The sequence below is a fragment of the Caretta caretta genome, chromosome 21 (genome assembly GCF_965140235.1).
Source record: "Caretta caretta isolate rCarCar2 chromosome 21, rCarCar1.hap1, whole genome shotgun sequence".
NCBI classification, from domain to species: domain Eukaryota; kingdom Metazoa; phylum Chordata; order Testudines; family Cheloniidae; genus Caretta; species Caretta caretta.
The window spans coordinates 10,046,066-10,063,263 of NC_134226.1; the positions used below are offsets into that span (position 1 = coordinate 10,046,066).

Consider the following 17,198-nt stretch of genomic DNA (forward strand, 5'->3'; position numbering starts at 1 on the left):
TTTATTCCAAATACAACAGAGGGAAAGAACCCAATTGTTTAGAACATTTCACATATGGTCTTCGTTAAGGGGCCGCACCTCTAAATCTTTGGGCTGGATTCTGCTGTCGGTTTCACCAGGGTAAATTCTGCGTGACTCCACATAATAGAAAGGAGTTAAGCTAGATTGCACTGCTGTAAACGACATCACAATCTCGTCTTTGGTGTTTGACTTGGCTCAGCATGTGTGCAGACCATGTTTTTGGCACAGTCAGAAGAGGTAGTAACTGTGTGCAGATAGGTACGTATGTGCACAGTGACCTGTTTGAGGCAAGTGTCAAAGTTTTAGGGAAACCGAACCTGTGTTCCCCCTCCATGGTCCACCAAGGGCACCAGCTTAAAGGTTTCATCTCCCACCTGTCACCTCTCTTAGGTAGAGACCTGTGTCTCCCTCCCTCCTGACCGTGGTTGTTCCAGGCTGCGCAGTTCCCTGCCTATTCTGTGATATCCTTAGCAAGCCAGACTGGCTAAAAGGCCCTGCATCTGCACTTTGCTTTCCCAGTGCATTGCCTACAGTTATAAGTTACCACACAGCTCTTGCTAAGCAAGCACATTTATTCTTAAGGTGAAAGCATCACAGAAAAAACGTATTAAAAACAATAAAAGAAGCTGCATACATGCTAATAAGCTTAGCAGAGGTCACCCCAGTTCCAACCTTAGGCTCCAGTCGGTGTCAGTCCTTCAAACCCCACAACTGAGTTTTCCCCATGGTTATGGATTCATAACTGTCTCAGAATCAGTACCAGAACCAGGTGGGGCAGTTCAGCCATTTCTTTATACAGCTTGGGTCTTTACCTGGTTCTGGAGACAAGATCAGTCAGCAGACAATGACCCTGTTCTCAGGGTGTCCCTTCCAAAGGCAGGTTTTGGGTATAACCAGAGTAGGGGAATTTGCATTCACCTCCCCTGAGATATTCCCCAGGAAATCCACTTAACAGTTATTGTCCCAAAAGTCCATTCTTGTCTTGCACACTTTCAATATAGTCCTTTGAACTCTCAGGCCTCACATTACATCTCCACCCTAGAGAGGTTACCTACAATCCCAGCCCATGTTAATACAGAAACTTTGCATTTAATTCAATATACCCCAAAGAGAGTTAAACTTAATTCAGTAAGGTCTCCCCAAGGAAATGCAGGAAATTGCCATATCTGTCACAGCATGTACCTGGACTATCACTGCAGAACACCCAGGTTGAAAATCTTACCAGTTTGTGTAGTAATTTCTGTTGAGAGCAAATAGATCTGAAAGTCGGGGAGCAGGTTAAACCACTGAGTCATCTCGCCAGTGACTCTCAACCTTTCCAGAGGACTGTATCCTTTTTGGGAGTCTGATTTGTCTTGCGTATCCCCATGTTTCACCTCATTTAACATCTACTTTCTTCGAAATTTGGACATGAAAATACAAAAGTGACACAGCCACTAGTACTGAAAAATTGCTGACTTTCTTATTTTTACCACATCATTGTAAAATAAATCAGTTGGAATATAAATATTGTACTTCCATTGCAGTGTGTAGTATACAGAGCAGTATAAACAAGTCACTGCCCGTATGAAATTTTAGTTTGTACTGGCTTCGCTAGTGCTTTTTATGTAGCCTGTTGTAAAACTAGGCAAATCTGTAGATGAGTTGACGTACCCCTGGAAGACTTCTGTGTACCTCCAGGGCTACGCGTAGCCCTGGTTGAGGACCTCTCCTCTATACTTACCAGATTTGAAGCTGAGATACAATAGATACAATACACCAGATACTCAGCTGGTGTAAATTGCCACCGTCCCACTGGCTTTCACCAGCTGAGGGTGTGGCCTCCGGAAATGGAATGGAGTGCCCTTAACTCCTTGCAAGATCAGGGTCTTCGCTCAGCAGTCCTGAAATGGGGACAGTGTCCCTACAGGCTTTGAACGTGACTAGCCTTATTCCCACACTGCCCAGCCACAGACGCAGGTTCCTATAGGGGGTATGCCACTGACTGACCTGAGCATGTCCCTAGAGCGATACACTGTAACCCTTTGGCCTTCTGTCATTCTAGACTGTCTCTTCAAAGTATGTCCCATGAACCGCTACTCTGCCCAGAAGCAGTACTGGAAGGCCAAGCAAACCAAGCAGGACAAGGACAAGATTGCTGATCTGGTACTGCTGCAGAAACTCCAGGTGAGGCGAGCTCGGCCAGTGAGTGCCGGTGAAATTCCAGGCCACAATCCTCGCAGTGGGTGGCCGAACCATTGAGAGAACCTTAGTGACGGCAGATCCACTTAATGCAGTCCATGGCTGGCAGGGGCTGCCCTTGAAATATAGCAGTGCTCTCTGAGATGCATAAGGTTGCCCCCACTCTATTAGGATCTAAGCAACCTGGGAAATACTGCAAATAGGACTGATCCAAAGCCCACAGAAGTCAGACTGCTTTTCACTTTGGATAAGGCCCGCACTAACTGTTGCCAGTTGTCTTAAATGACTGTGTACATTTGTAAGGAGGATTAAAAGATTTTTTTAGGACCAGAAGGGACCATTAGATCATCTAGTCTGACCTCCTGTGTAACGCAGGCCAGAGAATTTCACCCAGTTACCCCTGTATTGAACCCAATACCTTGCGTTTCACTAAAGTGCATCTTCCAGAAAGGCATCCACTCTTGATTTGAAGGCATCAAGAGATGATTGCTATATTCTGCCCCATCTGTGCTGATAACATTACCTCGTGTACAGGCACCCTCTCTTTTCCTGCGTGGGTTAGAGAACAACTTCTAATATCAACAGATATGCTTGCTGTTAATGGAAGCAAATTTGCAACTGAATATAGTCAGAGCACTGGCAGACTGTGTGTGTGTGTGTCATGTCCTCTGTTAAATGTTTCTGATTTGAGTCCTGATCTCATTTAGTACCAAAGAACTTACACAACTTCGTGCTCCGCCCCTTCTGCCCTCCCAGCATAACGTGTGTGTACACCATATTAAAATCTACACCTATATTTGTAAGCCAGTAGGTATCCCTGGACTAGGAAGGAGTTTTATGCAATGTACTACCCACACTGGCTCCAGGTTGAAGCCCCTTGTAGATCCCAGGACAGAGCTGGCATTCAAGGTTGTATTTATCCAAGTCCCCAGCTAGGTTTAAACCATCTTTCAACCAGAGGAAATAATTTCCTGAAATAGTAGCAGCCCAGAAATAAAGAGCGGAAATCCAGGCCTGGTGTTCTGTCTGCAGCGGTCTGAAATGTGCTAAGTTTAGTTGCCAGATGTAGGGGCCTTTTGTGTCTCTTTTTGTGGAGGTTTTTGAGGAATTTAATATTTATAAGCGTCTCACTTTGCTAGTCGCAACGAGAGATGTGAGGCGCAGACAGGTGCTATGCATGATTTCCCTTCTGCAGCTGTGCGGATGCTCCCTGCATCCTGCCCTGCAGCTCCCTGCTATTCCAGTCCCACTATCTCCCTCCCCACAGCAGCTGCTCCTCAGTGAAGACTTGTCACCTCCCTACGGATAGCCCCCAAGAAGCGGCTGTCAGGGCTCGCCCACACTTAAAACACTCCAGCAGCACAGCTACGCCTCTGCAGCGCTTGAGTGTAGACCCTACCACCCCGTCGGCGTAGCTAATCTTCCTCCCCGAGGGGCAGTAGCTAGGTTGATGGAAGAATTCTTCCAGCAATTTAGCGCTACCTACACAGGTATTTAGGTCGGTTTAACCACGCTGCTTGGGGGGTGGATTTTTCACACCCCTGACCAACATTGTTAAATGGACCTCATTGTCTAGCGTTGACCAGGCTTCAGTCTCACCTGGTGGTTTTGTGACAAGGACAAATAGTTTGTAAGAAACCCGCTGGGAGCATCGAACTCCTTTCCCGCCTGGGAGCTCTGTCCATTTGAGACACACTGGAGCCAGACCCCCAGATCTGAACAGCCTGGGATTCATGGGGGGGGGGGGATTGGATTTCGTGCCACACGGTGCCGCAGACAATGAGCTCTCAGAAGCAGCCCTGGTGCAATGGGTTGTACTTTTTCTCTTTCTTGCATCCCTGGACCCGTTTCAATGGGTTGCTCTTTTCCAAGCTGCCTGTAAATCCACCCTGGGGGCTGCTGGGTGTGGACATCTGCTTATTTTCCTTACAGTTCCTTTTTGCAGCCCTGGTTTCTGCTGAGCCCCGGGGTCCCGTCCAAACCGGGCATGCTCAGGCTCCCACTCCCCCATCGCTGGAGTGGCAACAGAGGCAAATGTTTATCCAGAGATTCCGAGGGATTAGGGATTAATTAAAGAAAAATAGCAGCAATGTTTTAAAGAGCTTTTAATTGTCAGTGAAGCGGCCTGAAAGCAGCAGCGTCTGCCAAGGCCAATTTGCAGTTGTGGCCCTGCCTGCTTGGGTAATTGTTTTCAACTTTTGCTTTTAAGGGACTGACTCATGGCAAGGGAGGTTTCCAGCCCTGGATCTTCTGTCTGTTCCATTCTCAGCAGCTTGGGGCTCCTTTTCCCCTTCCCCCAGCTTCCTTCCTGTCCTTTGCCAGGAGGATACCGATGTGAACAGCAATCTCACCAACATTCATTTCCCCTCTCTCCTGAGTGACCCGGGGAGAAGGTGGAGACTCGCTGGGCTGACCGGTGTTGTGCAATCTGGTTTAGGAATAGAAGAGTAGATGGGAAAGGCACGGGTTCTCCCATCCCCCTTACCCTGCTGCAGTTGCAAGAATTCAGTGGAGTGTGTCTTGAACCCAGTGAACCACCCGCAAAATCACCCTGTAGCAATCCCCGGCTACCGAGAACTTTATGGACATTGGCTGTGAGTCATCTGCATAGACTTCATAGCCATAAGTTAGGGACCTTTCACTCCTCAAACCACCGGCTGTAAGCATAGCCTCTGCTAGAACAATCTTGGCTAACTGGTAGCCCTAGGGCATACATAGGTCCTGTAAGCTGCCCTGGGCTGGACAATTTGACAGCCTGGCATTCAATCCAGGAGAGACGCTGCTGATGTAGTCGGACCCCAATACTCCCCATATAAATATGCCCTGACGGAGAATTCATTCCTCGCTCCATATATTCAACAGTAACTTTCCTGTTCAACACACCACGAAGAGGCATGGATAACGCATGTGGTTTTGGGGAGACAGTCTGGCTGGCCTATTCCAGGGCATCTCAGAGCGGGCAGATGGCCACTCCAGCATCTTTCTCCCAGCTTCCTGGTTACTACGGGGCCATCTCCAGCTAGCGAGTCAGAACATGCAGCCTCCTGTGTGCAGTAACTGCCAGTGTTTCGAGGAGAGCTGGCCCTGGTAACTGCTGGGGACCTCCTGAATCCTGGGGCCTCCCAGCACCAGCAGGGTTTCAAATGGAGGCAGTTTGCGCAGTCCCGTGCAAAGGCACGCGCTCCCTTGTTTTCATGTTCACAGTAAGACCTGGAGCCAACCTGCCCAGAAGACTGGGGCCCACTTTTTTCCAAGGCGCCCTCTGATTTGGGGTGCATCGGTTTCTGGGTGTCCAGTTGGAGTCCCCTAGGCCCTGATTCTCAGAGCTGCTGAGCACCCACGGCTCCCACCGCCTTCAAGCAGAGCTGCTCTGGCCACTCCGAGTTGTCTCAGGTCGAGCACCCAGACACCGAGGCAGCCCAAATCCCAGGCCGCTTTATGAAACGTGGCCCCAAGCCTGGGAGCTTGCCCGTGGCCATCGAGGGGGAGGGGATCCAGAAGTAGATCGCAAGCCTGGCCTCCCCCTGTGGCTGGCGTGAAGCTTCCCTCGTTACCCCGTGTTCCTCCCCCACGCGCCCCAACGGGAGGTGGCTGCAGCTCACCGGGCCCTGCTCTGTGTTTTGCGGACAGCATGCGGCGCAGATGGAGCAGAAGCAGAACGATACGGAGAATAAGAAGGTGCACGGGGACGTGGTGAAGTACGGCAGCGTCATCCAGGTATGGGCCGCGAGCACTCCCCTCCCTTGGGCTCAGCATCGCCGGCAGCTCTGGGCTATAGCTCGCGGCATGGCCTCTTATCTCCTCCCTGGATGTCCAGGGATAGGGTCTGAAGCAACCTACACAGCTGCCTGATTGCTTCTCCTGTGAACTCAAGAGTTCGTTTTAGTAGGAGCATCTAGGCAATAGCTAATGGAGGGTGTTTCATTGCAGTGTAGACCCAGTAAACCATCAGTATCCAGATTCAGTCCCCAGCTGGGGTGTAGCTAAAGACTGGTCCATTCCCAGCCAGAGACTGGACAGCTTTCTGCCTGTTCGATGTGAAGGGGTTTGGGTGGCTGGTGGTGAATTGCTAAGACCCTGCAGGCTGTGGGTTAGCGGATGGGCGCACCAGGATGTGACATAGCACTGGAGTAAATTCTCACCCATCGGTGGGCTCCATTGAAGGGGCAGCTGGAAACGCACCCCTTGGAACGCAGGGGGCCCTATGCAGTGCTATGGCTTCTGTAACAGCAGCCCAGCCCGGTCTGCTTGTGCAGGAAGTGAGGGTGCAGGCGAGTATTAGCAGGCAAGTAAAACACTTGCTTTGGCGTACAGCCTTGGCCCTGCACCCATGGGACCCTGTGATTGTTTGTCACCTGGCAGTTACCTTTGTTTGAGGGCTGCTGCTGGCAGGTTAGATTTTGGCGTACAACTACTCAGCTCCATGAGACCTGAAAGCCTCGGGCCACCCCGTAACTTGGGCCTTGGGGTGATGCACAGAACCAAGGCAGCAAGCCAGGCTGGAGGACCAGGCAAAAGCCAAAGGCAGTGTGGGCAGACCAGGCCTTCCTCGTGCAGTGTCCCTTGTGGTGGAGAAGAGACAGGGCTCTGCAATAGTGGATAGAAAGGAGGAGGCTTCTGTGAGTCTCTCTCGCTCCCAGCCTGTGCTTCCTCGCGTCACCATGCAGGGGCTCCCTAATTCCCCGCCTGGGCTAAGGTGCCGTAGAGGGGACTGGGGATGCCACTGTGTTTGGCTTTCCAGCTTCTCCACATGAAGAGTAACAAGTACCTGACAGTGAACAAACGTCTCCCCGCCCTGCTGGAGAAGAACGCCATGAGGGTGACGCTGGATGCGATGGGCAACGAGGGCTCCTGGCTCTTCATCCAGCCCTTCTGGAAACTGAGGAGCAACGGGGATAATGTGAGTATGGTGGGGAGGCGGAAACCGAGGTGGGAGGGCTCCGGGGTTGGGGGGTCGTCCTCGGTGATCAGTGTGGCAGCTGGGGAAACTGAGGCAGTGAGGGTTAAGTGGCCTGCCCAAGGTGAGTGGCAGAGCCAGGGATAGAATCCAGGAGTCCTGACTCCTGGTCTCCAGCCCTGACCACTAGGCCATGCTCCCTCCTGCTGCTTCAGCTCAGGTCCACTACAGGATGGATTGGGGGGTAGTGGAGCAATTCAGTGTCCTCTAGGATTCAGGGGCTCAACTGTCACTCTCAAGCAGATGAGGGTGGGGCAGAGGGGACACACCCTGTTTCTCAGCCCGCCCCCCCAAAGGCCAGCCTGTTCGTGCAACAATGCTGATGGCGCATTCCCAGATAGGGAGAGTCTCTTTTCTGCATCCTGGTTGCAGATCCCAGTGAGTAGAGAGAGGCTCTCAGAATAAAGGTGATGGGGGCTGGTGGAGGATCCTGAGGGCGGCAGGACCATGCTCAGGGGCAAGACTTCCACATCAGCAACCACGAAAGAGACATGCAGGCAGCGTGCCCAGGGCTCATCCCTCTGCAGAGTCCCCATGTTCATGCTCTCACCCCCCTCTCTCTAATTCTCCTCCCCAGGTAGTCGTGGGAGACAAAGTGATCCTGAACCCTGTGAACGCCGGGCAGCCACTGCATGCCAGCAACTACGAGCTTGCCGACAACGCCGGCTGCAAAGAGGTACCAAGAACAGGGAGGAGGGAAGGGTTCGAGTCCACTGTAGGGATTCTGTGGGAGGGCTAGTAGTCACGATGCTCATGTCTGGATCTGAACTTCTTTAGCACTTGTTTGGAACCAATCTGTTTTGTTTCAGGCCCGTCACTAGCATCTCGATCTCTCTGTCTTTTTTCCCAGGTGAACTCAGTCAATTGCAACACCAGCTGGAAAATCAACCTGTTCATGCAGTTCCGGGACCACATGGAGGAAGTGCTGAAAGGGGTAATGAACAAGCATCCGTTCTTCATGCCAGAGCTGCTGGATAGGGATTCCGTTGTGCTAGGCGCTGTACAAACACGGCGGGAGAGACAGCCCAGCCCCTGTGACTATCAATCTGAATTTTCTTTGCCAGTCTGTACCAACACAGGGTACAGAAGCTCTGCTCCTTCAAGAAGAAAAACCTGCACTTTCACCCATCACGCCACCTAGTGAAGTGGGGGGAGGAAATGGTAAGGGGCAGTAGGGCGTCTGGATGCAATTGCCCTGCTGAGCATGCCACCGGTATGGCTGCCTGAATCCCAAAGACTCTCTGCAGGACGACAGCCCTGCCCAAAGGCGGTTGAGCTTGATTGGCCCATGAGTGCATGTATTGTCTCTGAAGCTTAGGGAAGGGGTGTCCACGGAACCGGCAGATCGAAAGGTGCCATCCCTGTGCGTGTGTCTTGTGGGTACCTCCCTCGTAATCTCCTCTCTGTGTCCCTGGTTGGCAGGGGGATGTGGTGAGGCTGTTCCATGCCGAGCAGGAGAAGTTTCTCACCTGCGACGAGTACAAGGCCAAAATCCACGTCTTCCTCCGCACCACCCTGAGGCAATCTGCCACATCTGCCACCAGCTCCAATGCACTGTGGGAAGTCGAGGTGAGCACCAGGGGTAGCACGGTTGCAGAAGAGCGTGTCGGCGCTCTCTAGTGGCTGGTGTGCACAGAGGATAACAGCCTACTACTGCAGACAGCTGATGGCAGCTCAGGTGGTAGAGGAGAGGGGTGTGTTTTTTGGTGCAGACGGTCCCAGCTTCCATCCCTGCTGGTGACCCACGCCGGGGTAGCATCAGGCTGGAGTCTGACAGGTGACTCTGTGGTTTGCTGAGTTCATGCTTTCGTAGTGGATGCTTTGACAGACTGAATGGCTGTTTCTGTACGTTTCGGGCCTAGACACTCTGCCTGGGCTGCTCGTCAAACGCTGCCCCTTAGCAACGCAGCCATAGCCCGGTGGCTGCAGCACTGCCCACTGAAAAGGGGCGGTTAATCGCTGCACAGAGCTAACAATAGGCCCAGAGCAGAGCCCGGGATGTACTCCGTGACCTCCTAGAGGGTTCAAATTGTTCCTGTTGCCTGCTGGAAGCCATGTCCGCCCTGGGGTGTCCCCGACACATCCACCGCACCTGACCCACCTCAGAGCTATTCTAGGTACTTAGGCTCTGAGCACCTCGCTCCCTTTCATGCATTTCCCCTCACAGCGCCCCTGCAAGGCAGGGCAGGGCGGTTATCCCCATTTTACAGGCGGGGAACTGAGGCACAGAGAGGCTAAGTGACTTCCCAAGGTCTGTAGTGGAGCAGGGAATTCAGCATGGTCTCCCAGGTCCCAGGCTAGCACCCTAACCCTGGATCCTCCTTTCTCTCCCCGCATGCCTTTCAGGTGGTCCATCACGATCCCTGCCGAGGTGGAGCCGGGCACTGGAACGGCCTGTACCGCTTCAAGCATCTCGCCACTGGGAACTACCTGGCCGCAGAGGTAAGAGCGGCAGAGGGGGCTGGATGGAGACGGCCAGCTCCTGCTGCCATCGAGGTCTTGCCATCCCTTGCAAAGGGGCTGCAATCTTGCCTGTAATGCAGAGCAGCGACTGCTCTCCGCAGGGCCACATTCTGCATGGGGGCCCTGCATATTTTCCTTGGGGCGGAAACTGACCTTAATCTAGTTTATAGGGAGCTTTGAGAATCTTTTGCCTGGGAGGCTCCTTGCCCGTGCTGATGGGAGGGTCTGCAGCTCCCTTCCAGTTCCTCCTTGCTTATAGGAGGCAGAGACGCCAAGACTTGGGCCTGGGGCCATGAACAACATTGCTGTTTGCCCATTTGCCATGCTAGAATATGCCCAGCAAAAAGCCCCCAGAGCTGGCACGCACTTGTCAAACTTGCTCTTCACGTTCTCCCTTTCCGCTTGGCCTGCGGCACGCACAGCCCAGCAGGCTGAGCTGTCCTTTATTTGCTCATCCTGGGCCAAGCTCTACAGTCAATCCTTTCACCACAACCCCGTTGCTCTGTCAAAAAGGAATTTGGCCAGCCATGCTTAACTCTTTTTTTTCTGACTCCTGACCAAATTCAGCTCTTGCTCGCCTTCTAGGGCATTTGCAGATTTCAGGGCCAGAATGATCAGATCTACTCCAGTGGTTTTCAACCTTTTAAACTTTGTGGACCACTGAAAAATTTCAAATGGAGGTGCCGACCCCTTTGGAAATCTAAGACAGAGTCTGTGGATCCCCAGGGTTCCATGGCCCACAGGTTGAAAACCACCGACCTAGTCTGACCTCCTCCATAACACAGGCCAGAAAACGTCATCCACCCATTCCTGCCTTGAGCCCACATTGTGCGGTGAAGGCTAGAACCTATATTTTAGAGCGAGACATCCAAGAAAGACTTATCTGGCATGTCTCCGTTGAGTCAGTGGAAGAAAGAGCAGGTGACAAACCCCCTTGCTTGGAATTTGAAAGGGTCAGAGTCAATGGCCCAACTTGCGTGTTTATGTTGTTACTTATTTAATATTTCTTTCACTTTGTAGGAAAACCCAAGTTACAAAGGAGATGCCGCCGATCCCAAGTCTGCATCCATGGTGAGCTTTGAGATGTGTTCTGCTTGGCTAGTGGCTGAGCGGCTGCTGCTCTCTGGGCCTGGAAGTAATTTCCTTGCTCATCCACTTAGACTCTCTGACTGGCTGTTGAGAACACAGGGAATCGGCACCGTAACAGAACGGGCCATTGGCCCAGCTAGGGAGGGAGCAGGTGCAGTTAGATTCAGGGAAACCACAGCAGCTGGTGCTCAGGGTGACACTGGAGCGGCATCGTGCTCTGGTGGATGTGATGCTCCTGGCAGTGCTGGAAGGCTGCCTTGCTCAGTGTACCTGCTCTATGAGGCATCTCCATGTAGCACACTGGCCAAGTGTCCCGAGTGCACCCCCGGCAGGTGTTCGTACATCTGGTTGGAATCGAATGGCCTGGAGGGTTCGCACAGCCCAGAGCGCGCTGGAAGGGCATGCAGATGAGGTGGAGGTAGAAGAGAGATGACTTCCTAGCCCTGTGGCAGAGGGGTTCTTTTACCCTGTTTACCAAGTGTCTTCGGGAAGGTGGAGATGGTCCTGTAGGTCCACTGGTGCATGCCACCCCTCTTCTCATGTGTTTTCATGCTGCAAGACCCCAGCCCAGGTTCTTGGGAGCTTCTGCTGTGTCTCGAGACTGACCCACCTTCCCCCTAGAGTATGCATGCATGCGGGAGCTTGGTACCGCATCCAACCGCTTGGTACCACACTCCATAGCTGCTTCCCTTGCTGCAGGGCGGGACCATTCGCTCCAGCCGGAGGAAAACGGGGGAGAAGATCAAATACCGGCTGGTGGCCGTGCCCCACGGGAATGACATTGCCTCCCTCTTTGAGTTGGACCCTACCACGCTGCAGAAGACGGATTCCTTTGTCCCTCGGTATGTGGGAACGCCCGGGCCCACTGTGAAACCTCACCGGTTCAGTCGGCTTCATGGCCTGGTGGGAATTCAGAGCTAGTTCGCCAGTTGGGCGCAGTCTCATGGAGGTTGGGCTGCTTTAGAAGGGGGGAGGATTTGGGGTCAAGGAAGGGAACATGGAGTAGCAGTCACACAACCTGAAAGCCTAGCACTGAAACCTGGTCCACTCTTGCAAGGGGGGACCTCTAAGGAAAAGTGTAAGTGGCCCTGTTCTCTCCAAGTCAGTGCTGAGCCAGCACGCTGGTGGGAGCTGCGTGGCTGGAGTTGCTGTGTGTTGGAAAACCAGTAGCGCAACCATGGGGTCCTGGCCCAATTCCCGCTTGGGTGACTGTGTCGACTCCCCTAATTCCCCTGCAGGAACTGGTGCAGAATGACCGTCGTGTCCCACCCCAGAGGTGGCTGCATTTCAGCACGGGGAGGTTTGACGTGATTCCCACCTGCGCATCTGGAAAGTGCTTCCGGGCCTTTCTGGATGGAAAGCGCGATAGAAACACGGAACCTTCATTGTACCGATTTCAGGAACTCCTACGTGAGGCTGCGCCACCTCTGTACGAACACTTGGATCCAGAGCACCGACGTGCCCATTGACATCGATGAAGAGAGACCCATTCGTCTCATGGTACGTCCCATGCTTGGTCACAGCTTGGCTGCAGGGTCTAATGAGCTCTTAGAATTCAGAGTTCGTGTCCCTGTAGGTTCTTGAGCATCATCAGGAGGACCAAAGCAACCTAGAACCCGACCAAAGCAACCTTTTACCCAGCCAAAGCAACCTAGAACCCAGCCAAAGCAACCTAGAACCCAACTCATCTGTCCAGTGCAAATAGCTGATAGTAGCCACGAGGTAGGGACGGGGTCGGGTGGCTCATTCATCCCACCATGGTTGGAGTACAGGTGCTGTGATGGTGGTGGTAAATAGCAGTGCGGAAGGGAGGGGTTGTACCCGGAGCCCAGCGTTGTAGTGGGTGAAGTGTTGAGAAAGGTGTCCATGTGTGTCTGACCCTGCGGCAGATGCGGTCGCTGGAGCTGAAGCGGGTTTTGGTGAGGGGTGACACGGGGTTCTCTCTTTCAGCTCGGCACCTGCCCCACCAAGGAGGACAAAGAAGCTTTCGCCATTGTCTCTGTGCCAGTGTCAGAAATCCGGGACCTGGATTTTGCCAACGATGCCAGCTCCATGCTGGCCAACGTGGTGGAGAAGATGAACGAGGGCTTCATCAGCCAGAACGACCGCAGGTAACAAACCCAACCATGCTCCTGACCATTGGCCAAGCAAAGCCAGGCTCACGCTCAACGCGAAGGCATCTCTCTGCCTGTCTGTAACACGGTGACTTTTGAACATTGCATTTGATGAGTCTCGGGGAGCATCCGAGGCTCCAGTGTGCTGAGCCCTGTGGATTTTGGTGAAACCCAGGAAAGCCTGATATCCACTCAGATCACAGTTTTGTCATGCCGGATATAGGGGTGAGGCCGTCGCCTTCCAGATGCCTGTGGGAGGCGAGCAGAGTCACTCTGGGTGCAGGGGTGAGGCAGTGAGCACCAAGTTGGGGGTAGACTTAGGGTGCCAGAGATCTTCCTCTGCCTGCAGTACCAAATGGACGCTCTGGGGGCCTGACTTGGTGGAAGTCAGTTAGGTGGATCCTCCAGGCAGGCTTCCTAGTCTCCATTCCAACTGAGATCACCCCCAGCCAGGCATCTCCGCCCCCAACACTGGCCAGCCCCCCCCAGCCAGGCCTCTCGCCCTCAGCTGATCTTATCACCCCTACTGTGGCCAGGCCTCCCCCTTCCCCACCCCCCGTATCCTGACCAAATGGTCACTAGGGATGTGGGGGCGTAAAGGGCCTGGCTGGATATCCAGCCTACAATAAGCAAGGAAGCATGCAGTCCTACTGCTAGAATGCAGCATGTCCTCCGGTGCAGGGGGCAGCAGGACAGAGTCCGTGGGCCGGGCCATATCTCTGTTACTCATGGCACAGCATGGCTCTCGGCCTAGAGCATTGTGCAAGCACCATCGTGCTTCCCTGCCAGTGGCCTGATTACAAGCCGGCTCCTCCCCAGGGACGCAGCAAGGAAATCCGATTGCGTGTGTCGGGCCCCTCCTTTGCAACAAGAGAAATAAATGAGGAGCTGGGAGATGGCCCTGAGATAGCGCCAGGTTAGTTAGTCGTGGTGTTATTTATAGGCGGGTGGGTTCTTGGCATTTCCTAAGCAAAACACAGCGATACGGTGACGCAGATGACTAAGCCACTTCCCCTTTGCCACCCCTCCACCAGAAGACAAGCTGAGTCCCTTGGGCTACGGTGCGCCAGAGACTTGCCTGAAGGGCTTTGTCTTGTGGAAGAGAACCAGGGTTCTGACCACTCATGATGATCAAACTCTTGACTGTTCACAAGTGTGAGGATATTAGTCCTGTTGTCCAAGCCAAATTCTTTATGTACTTTTAGTTTGAATACACATGAGAACATAAGAACGGCCAGACTGGGTCAGACCAAAGGTCCATCTAGCCCAGTAACCTGTCTGCCAACAGTGGCCAATGCCAGGTGCCCCAGAGGGAATGAACAGAACAGGTAATGATCAAGGGATCCATCCCCTGTCGCCTATTCCCAGCTTCTGGCAGTCAAAGGCTAGGGACACCCAAAGCATGAGGTTGCATCCATGACCATCTTGGTTAATAGCCATTGATGGACCAATCCTCCAGGAACTTATCTAATTCTTTTTCTGATTCTACAGAATTATAAGGGCTCTAAACCCTCATGCTTCAGGGCATAAACCAAGCTCTAAGAGGTCAGGGAATAAATTCCCCATGGACATTATGGGGGTCAAATTCTCTCCTGCACAGAGGCCCGATACATGTTCTACACACTGCATAAGTTCCTCAAAACCCAACTTGGGTCTCATTAGTTTTGTATGAACCACCCAACATTAGGGGTTGGTTTGGAGACTAGGAGCGGTTCTAGGCTGCTCTCTGGTTATTAACCCTCCCATTGCTGAGGTCCCAGGTGGCATGGATGCACCCGCTGCCAATAATGATGTTGCGTGCTGCCCGCTTTGCAGGTTTGTGATCCAGCTGCTGGAGGACCTGGTGTTTTTTGTCAGCGACGTTCCCAACAACGGGCAGAATGTGTTGGACATCATGGTGACCAAACCCAACCGGGAGAGGCAGAAACTCATGCGGGAGCAGAACATCCTGAAACAGGTGAGCAGGATGGGAGAGGAGGGACACGCAGGGACAAGGATTTGGGTTTGAACCAAAGTGATTCAGCCACTGAACCCTCAGTGAGCCGTGGGGAAAACGTGGGCTGGGGAACGGGAATTTGGGGACAGGCTGGTCAGAGAGACACTGGAGAATTGTGGACTGTGTGTCTGTGAAGCCAGCTTGTATTCTTCAGGGGCATTTTTATAGAGTTATTGTTAGAAGCTATACATAGTTGGGGGTGAGGGGCAAATTTGGTCAATTGAAAGGTCATTAAAATAAGGGGCTCTTAGAAATTGGCCAGAGGGCAGGCATACTTGGTGCTGGTGTCATGAAAGCTGTCCTCTTCCATCTCGGATGCCGATCAGTCCTGACCTGCAGCTCCCCACGGCTATCAGTCTGTGCCCCACAGGCAGCTCTGCTGACACTCATGAAATGAGACCTGCAGCCCCTGCTCTTATTCCAGCCTTGGGTTCCTTTTGAGCCCAGTGAAACGTAGGGTGCTTTATTTGAGGTCATAAAATCTCCACGCAGGCCTTACGTGAGACGGTCCAATTCATTCTGCTTGTGATCAGAGTTGAGGTCTCCAGAGGGGACCCACTGTATCCCTTGAACTACCATGGATGGCCTTGAGTTAGCAGCAGGGGTGGTTTAACCAGGCTCTGCCTGCAGGCATCCCTTATCTCACCTGCTAGGGAACGAGCACCATAGAAATACCTGTAACTAAACAGAGAGGACTCAGCTGCAGCTCTGAACGCAGATTTGCGGAGGGCAGCTTGGAATCTGACTCCCTCCGGCTTCCCCCTTTTGTGTTCGATTAGATCTTCGGGATCCTGAAAGCTCCGTTCAAGGAAAAGGGAGGGGAAGGCCCCCTGGTGCGGCTGGAGGAGCTGTCGGATCAGAAGAATGCTCCCTATCAGTACATGTTCCGCCTCTGCTACCGGGTGCTGCGGCACTCCCAGGATGACTATCGCAAGAACCAGGTGGGTCCGTGTGGCAGGGCGGCCGGGTCGTCCTGGCCAGAGCTCCTGGCCCCACGTGATACACTGTCATCTGTATTGCGGAACACCTTGAGGCCCTAATCAGGGATCATGGCACCGTTGTGCTAGGCACTGTACGTCCATATCACAAAAAGGGAGCAAGTCATCTCCGTCTGCTCTCCAGGAACCCACTCACACGTGTTGCTGATTTGGCTAGCAAGCTGTGGGCTTTAGGACTCCCGTGCACTCCTGCTGCTCTAGCAGAATCTCCCATACGGATAATTCCCTGTCTTCCCACTGGAGTTGTCAGCTACTTGGGCCATGAAGTGACAGAGTTTCCAGGCCCCTGGTCTCCTCACCACACGCCAGCTCTGCTGTCCCCAAGGCAGGCAGGAACCTTGTCCTCTCTCTCCGGAGCTTGGATCTTCCTCTTGGCCACCATTTAACACTGACGCTGATGGGGAAGCCCTGGGCGGGGATCCTTCTCTCCACAGCTGGCCAGACAGCGAGCAGGGCTTATGGGGGGAAGCCCTTGAAGGAGATAGGTGTCGGAAGCAGAGAGTGGCCCTGAGGGCAGCAGCAGGACCTGGGTGGAGGGTGGGACCCGAGCCCACACCCAACCATAATCAGCCAGTGGGGAACCTGGATATCTTCCCCAGAGGTTGGGTCTGCGGGTGCTGGGTCTCTGCATTGGACAGGCACCTCAGTTGGTGTCAGAGCACAGATTCCAGATGTCGCTCACCCTACTTGTCCCTCATGCTGGGGGTGTATTTTGCGGTCACCATTGGCACCCAGTACTAGCCCTGGCCCCTGCTAACTGCTCTGCCCCTGCCCCCACCTGATCTCTGCCCCGCTCCTCCAGGAACATATCGCCAAGCAGTTCGGCATGATGCAGTCCCAGATCGGCTACGACATCCTGGCAGAGGACACCATCACCGCCCTCCTGCACAACAACCGCAAGCTGCTGGAGAAGCACATCACCAAGACCGAGGTGGAGACCTTCGTCAGCCTGGTGCGCAAGAACCGGGAGCCCAGGTGCGTGCCGTGCAACCTGGCTGCTGTCTCACAGTCTGTGCACTGAGCGATGGACCCCGGTGCACTGGTGTTTGAAGACTGTCGCGTCCAACCAGCTGAATATTGCTCTGTTGCAGCCGTAAAGGTTGCTGGCCAGCAGAGGGACTGTGCTGGTGAAGGGGGCGGTATGTTTGGGGTTTCGAGAGCAGGGACTAGCAGTGCCCTGGAGAGGGAGTCACGCAGGGAACAGGAGGAATCCAGAGGCTGGGGTAGTGGAGAAAGTAGCGGGCCTTGCAAAGGCCTGGAGGGATCGGAGAGGCTAACGGAGCCCTGCGGGGGCAGAACTGCAGAGGCCAGGAGTATCAGAGGAGTGGAAGCACCTTCCAGGGTGTTCGTGGTGTAAGAGGGCAGATATCTCCCAGGAG

The 17,198-nt window shown here is 53.4% G+C and overlaps 1 protein-coding gene across 1 annotated transcript in view; it reads left to right on the top strand.

The window, feature by feature from the left end:
• Nucleotides 1-17,198, top strand: part of ITPR3 (inositol 1,4,5-trisphosphate receptor type 3) — an 83,575-nt gene that overhangs the window by 26,633 nt on the left and 39,744 nt on the right. The window contains exons 3-16 of the mRNA XM_048826478.2: nucleotides 2,066-2,187; nucleotides 5,833-5,919; nucleotides 6,944-7,102; nucleotides 7,737-7,835; nucleotides 8,010-8,093; nucleotides 8,582-8,728; nucleotides 9,506-9,601; nucleotides 10,643-10,693; nucleotides 11,411-11,553; nucleotides 12,112-12,211; nucleotides 12,662-12,822; nucleotides 14,641-14,782; nucleotides 15,601-15,762; nucleotides 16,622-16,794. Of these exons, the coding sequence (XP_048682435.1) occupies nucleotides 2,066-2,187; nucleotides 5,833-5,919; nucleotides 6,944-7,102; nucleotides 7,737-7,835; nucleotides 8,010-8,093; nucleotides 8,582-8,728; nucleotides 9,506-9,601; nucleotides 10,643-10,693; nucleotides 11,411-11,553; nucleotides 12,112-12,211; nucleotides 12,662-12,822; nucleotides 14,641-14,782; nucleotides 15,601-15,762; nucleotides 16,622-16,794 (1,726 nt within the window). The remainder of the gene's footprint in view (nucleotides 1-2,065; nucleotides 2,188-5,832; nucleotides 5,920-6,943; nucleotides 7,103-7,736; nucleotides 7,836-8,009; nucleotides 8,094-8,581; nucleotides 8,729-9,505; nucleotides 9,602-10,642; nucleotides 10,694-11,410; nucleotides 11,554-12,111; nucleotides 12,212-12,661; nucleotides 12,823-14,640; nucleotides 14,783-15,600; nucleotides 15,763-16,621; nucleotides 16,795-17,198) is intronic.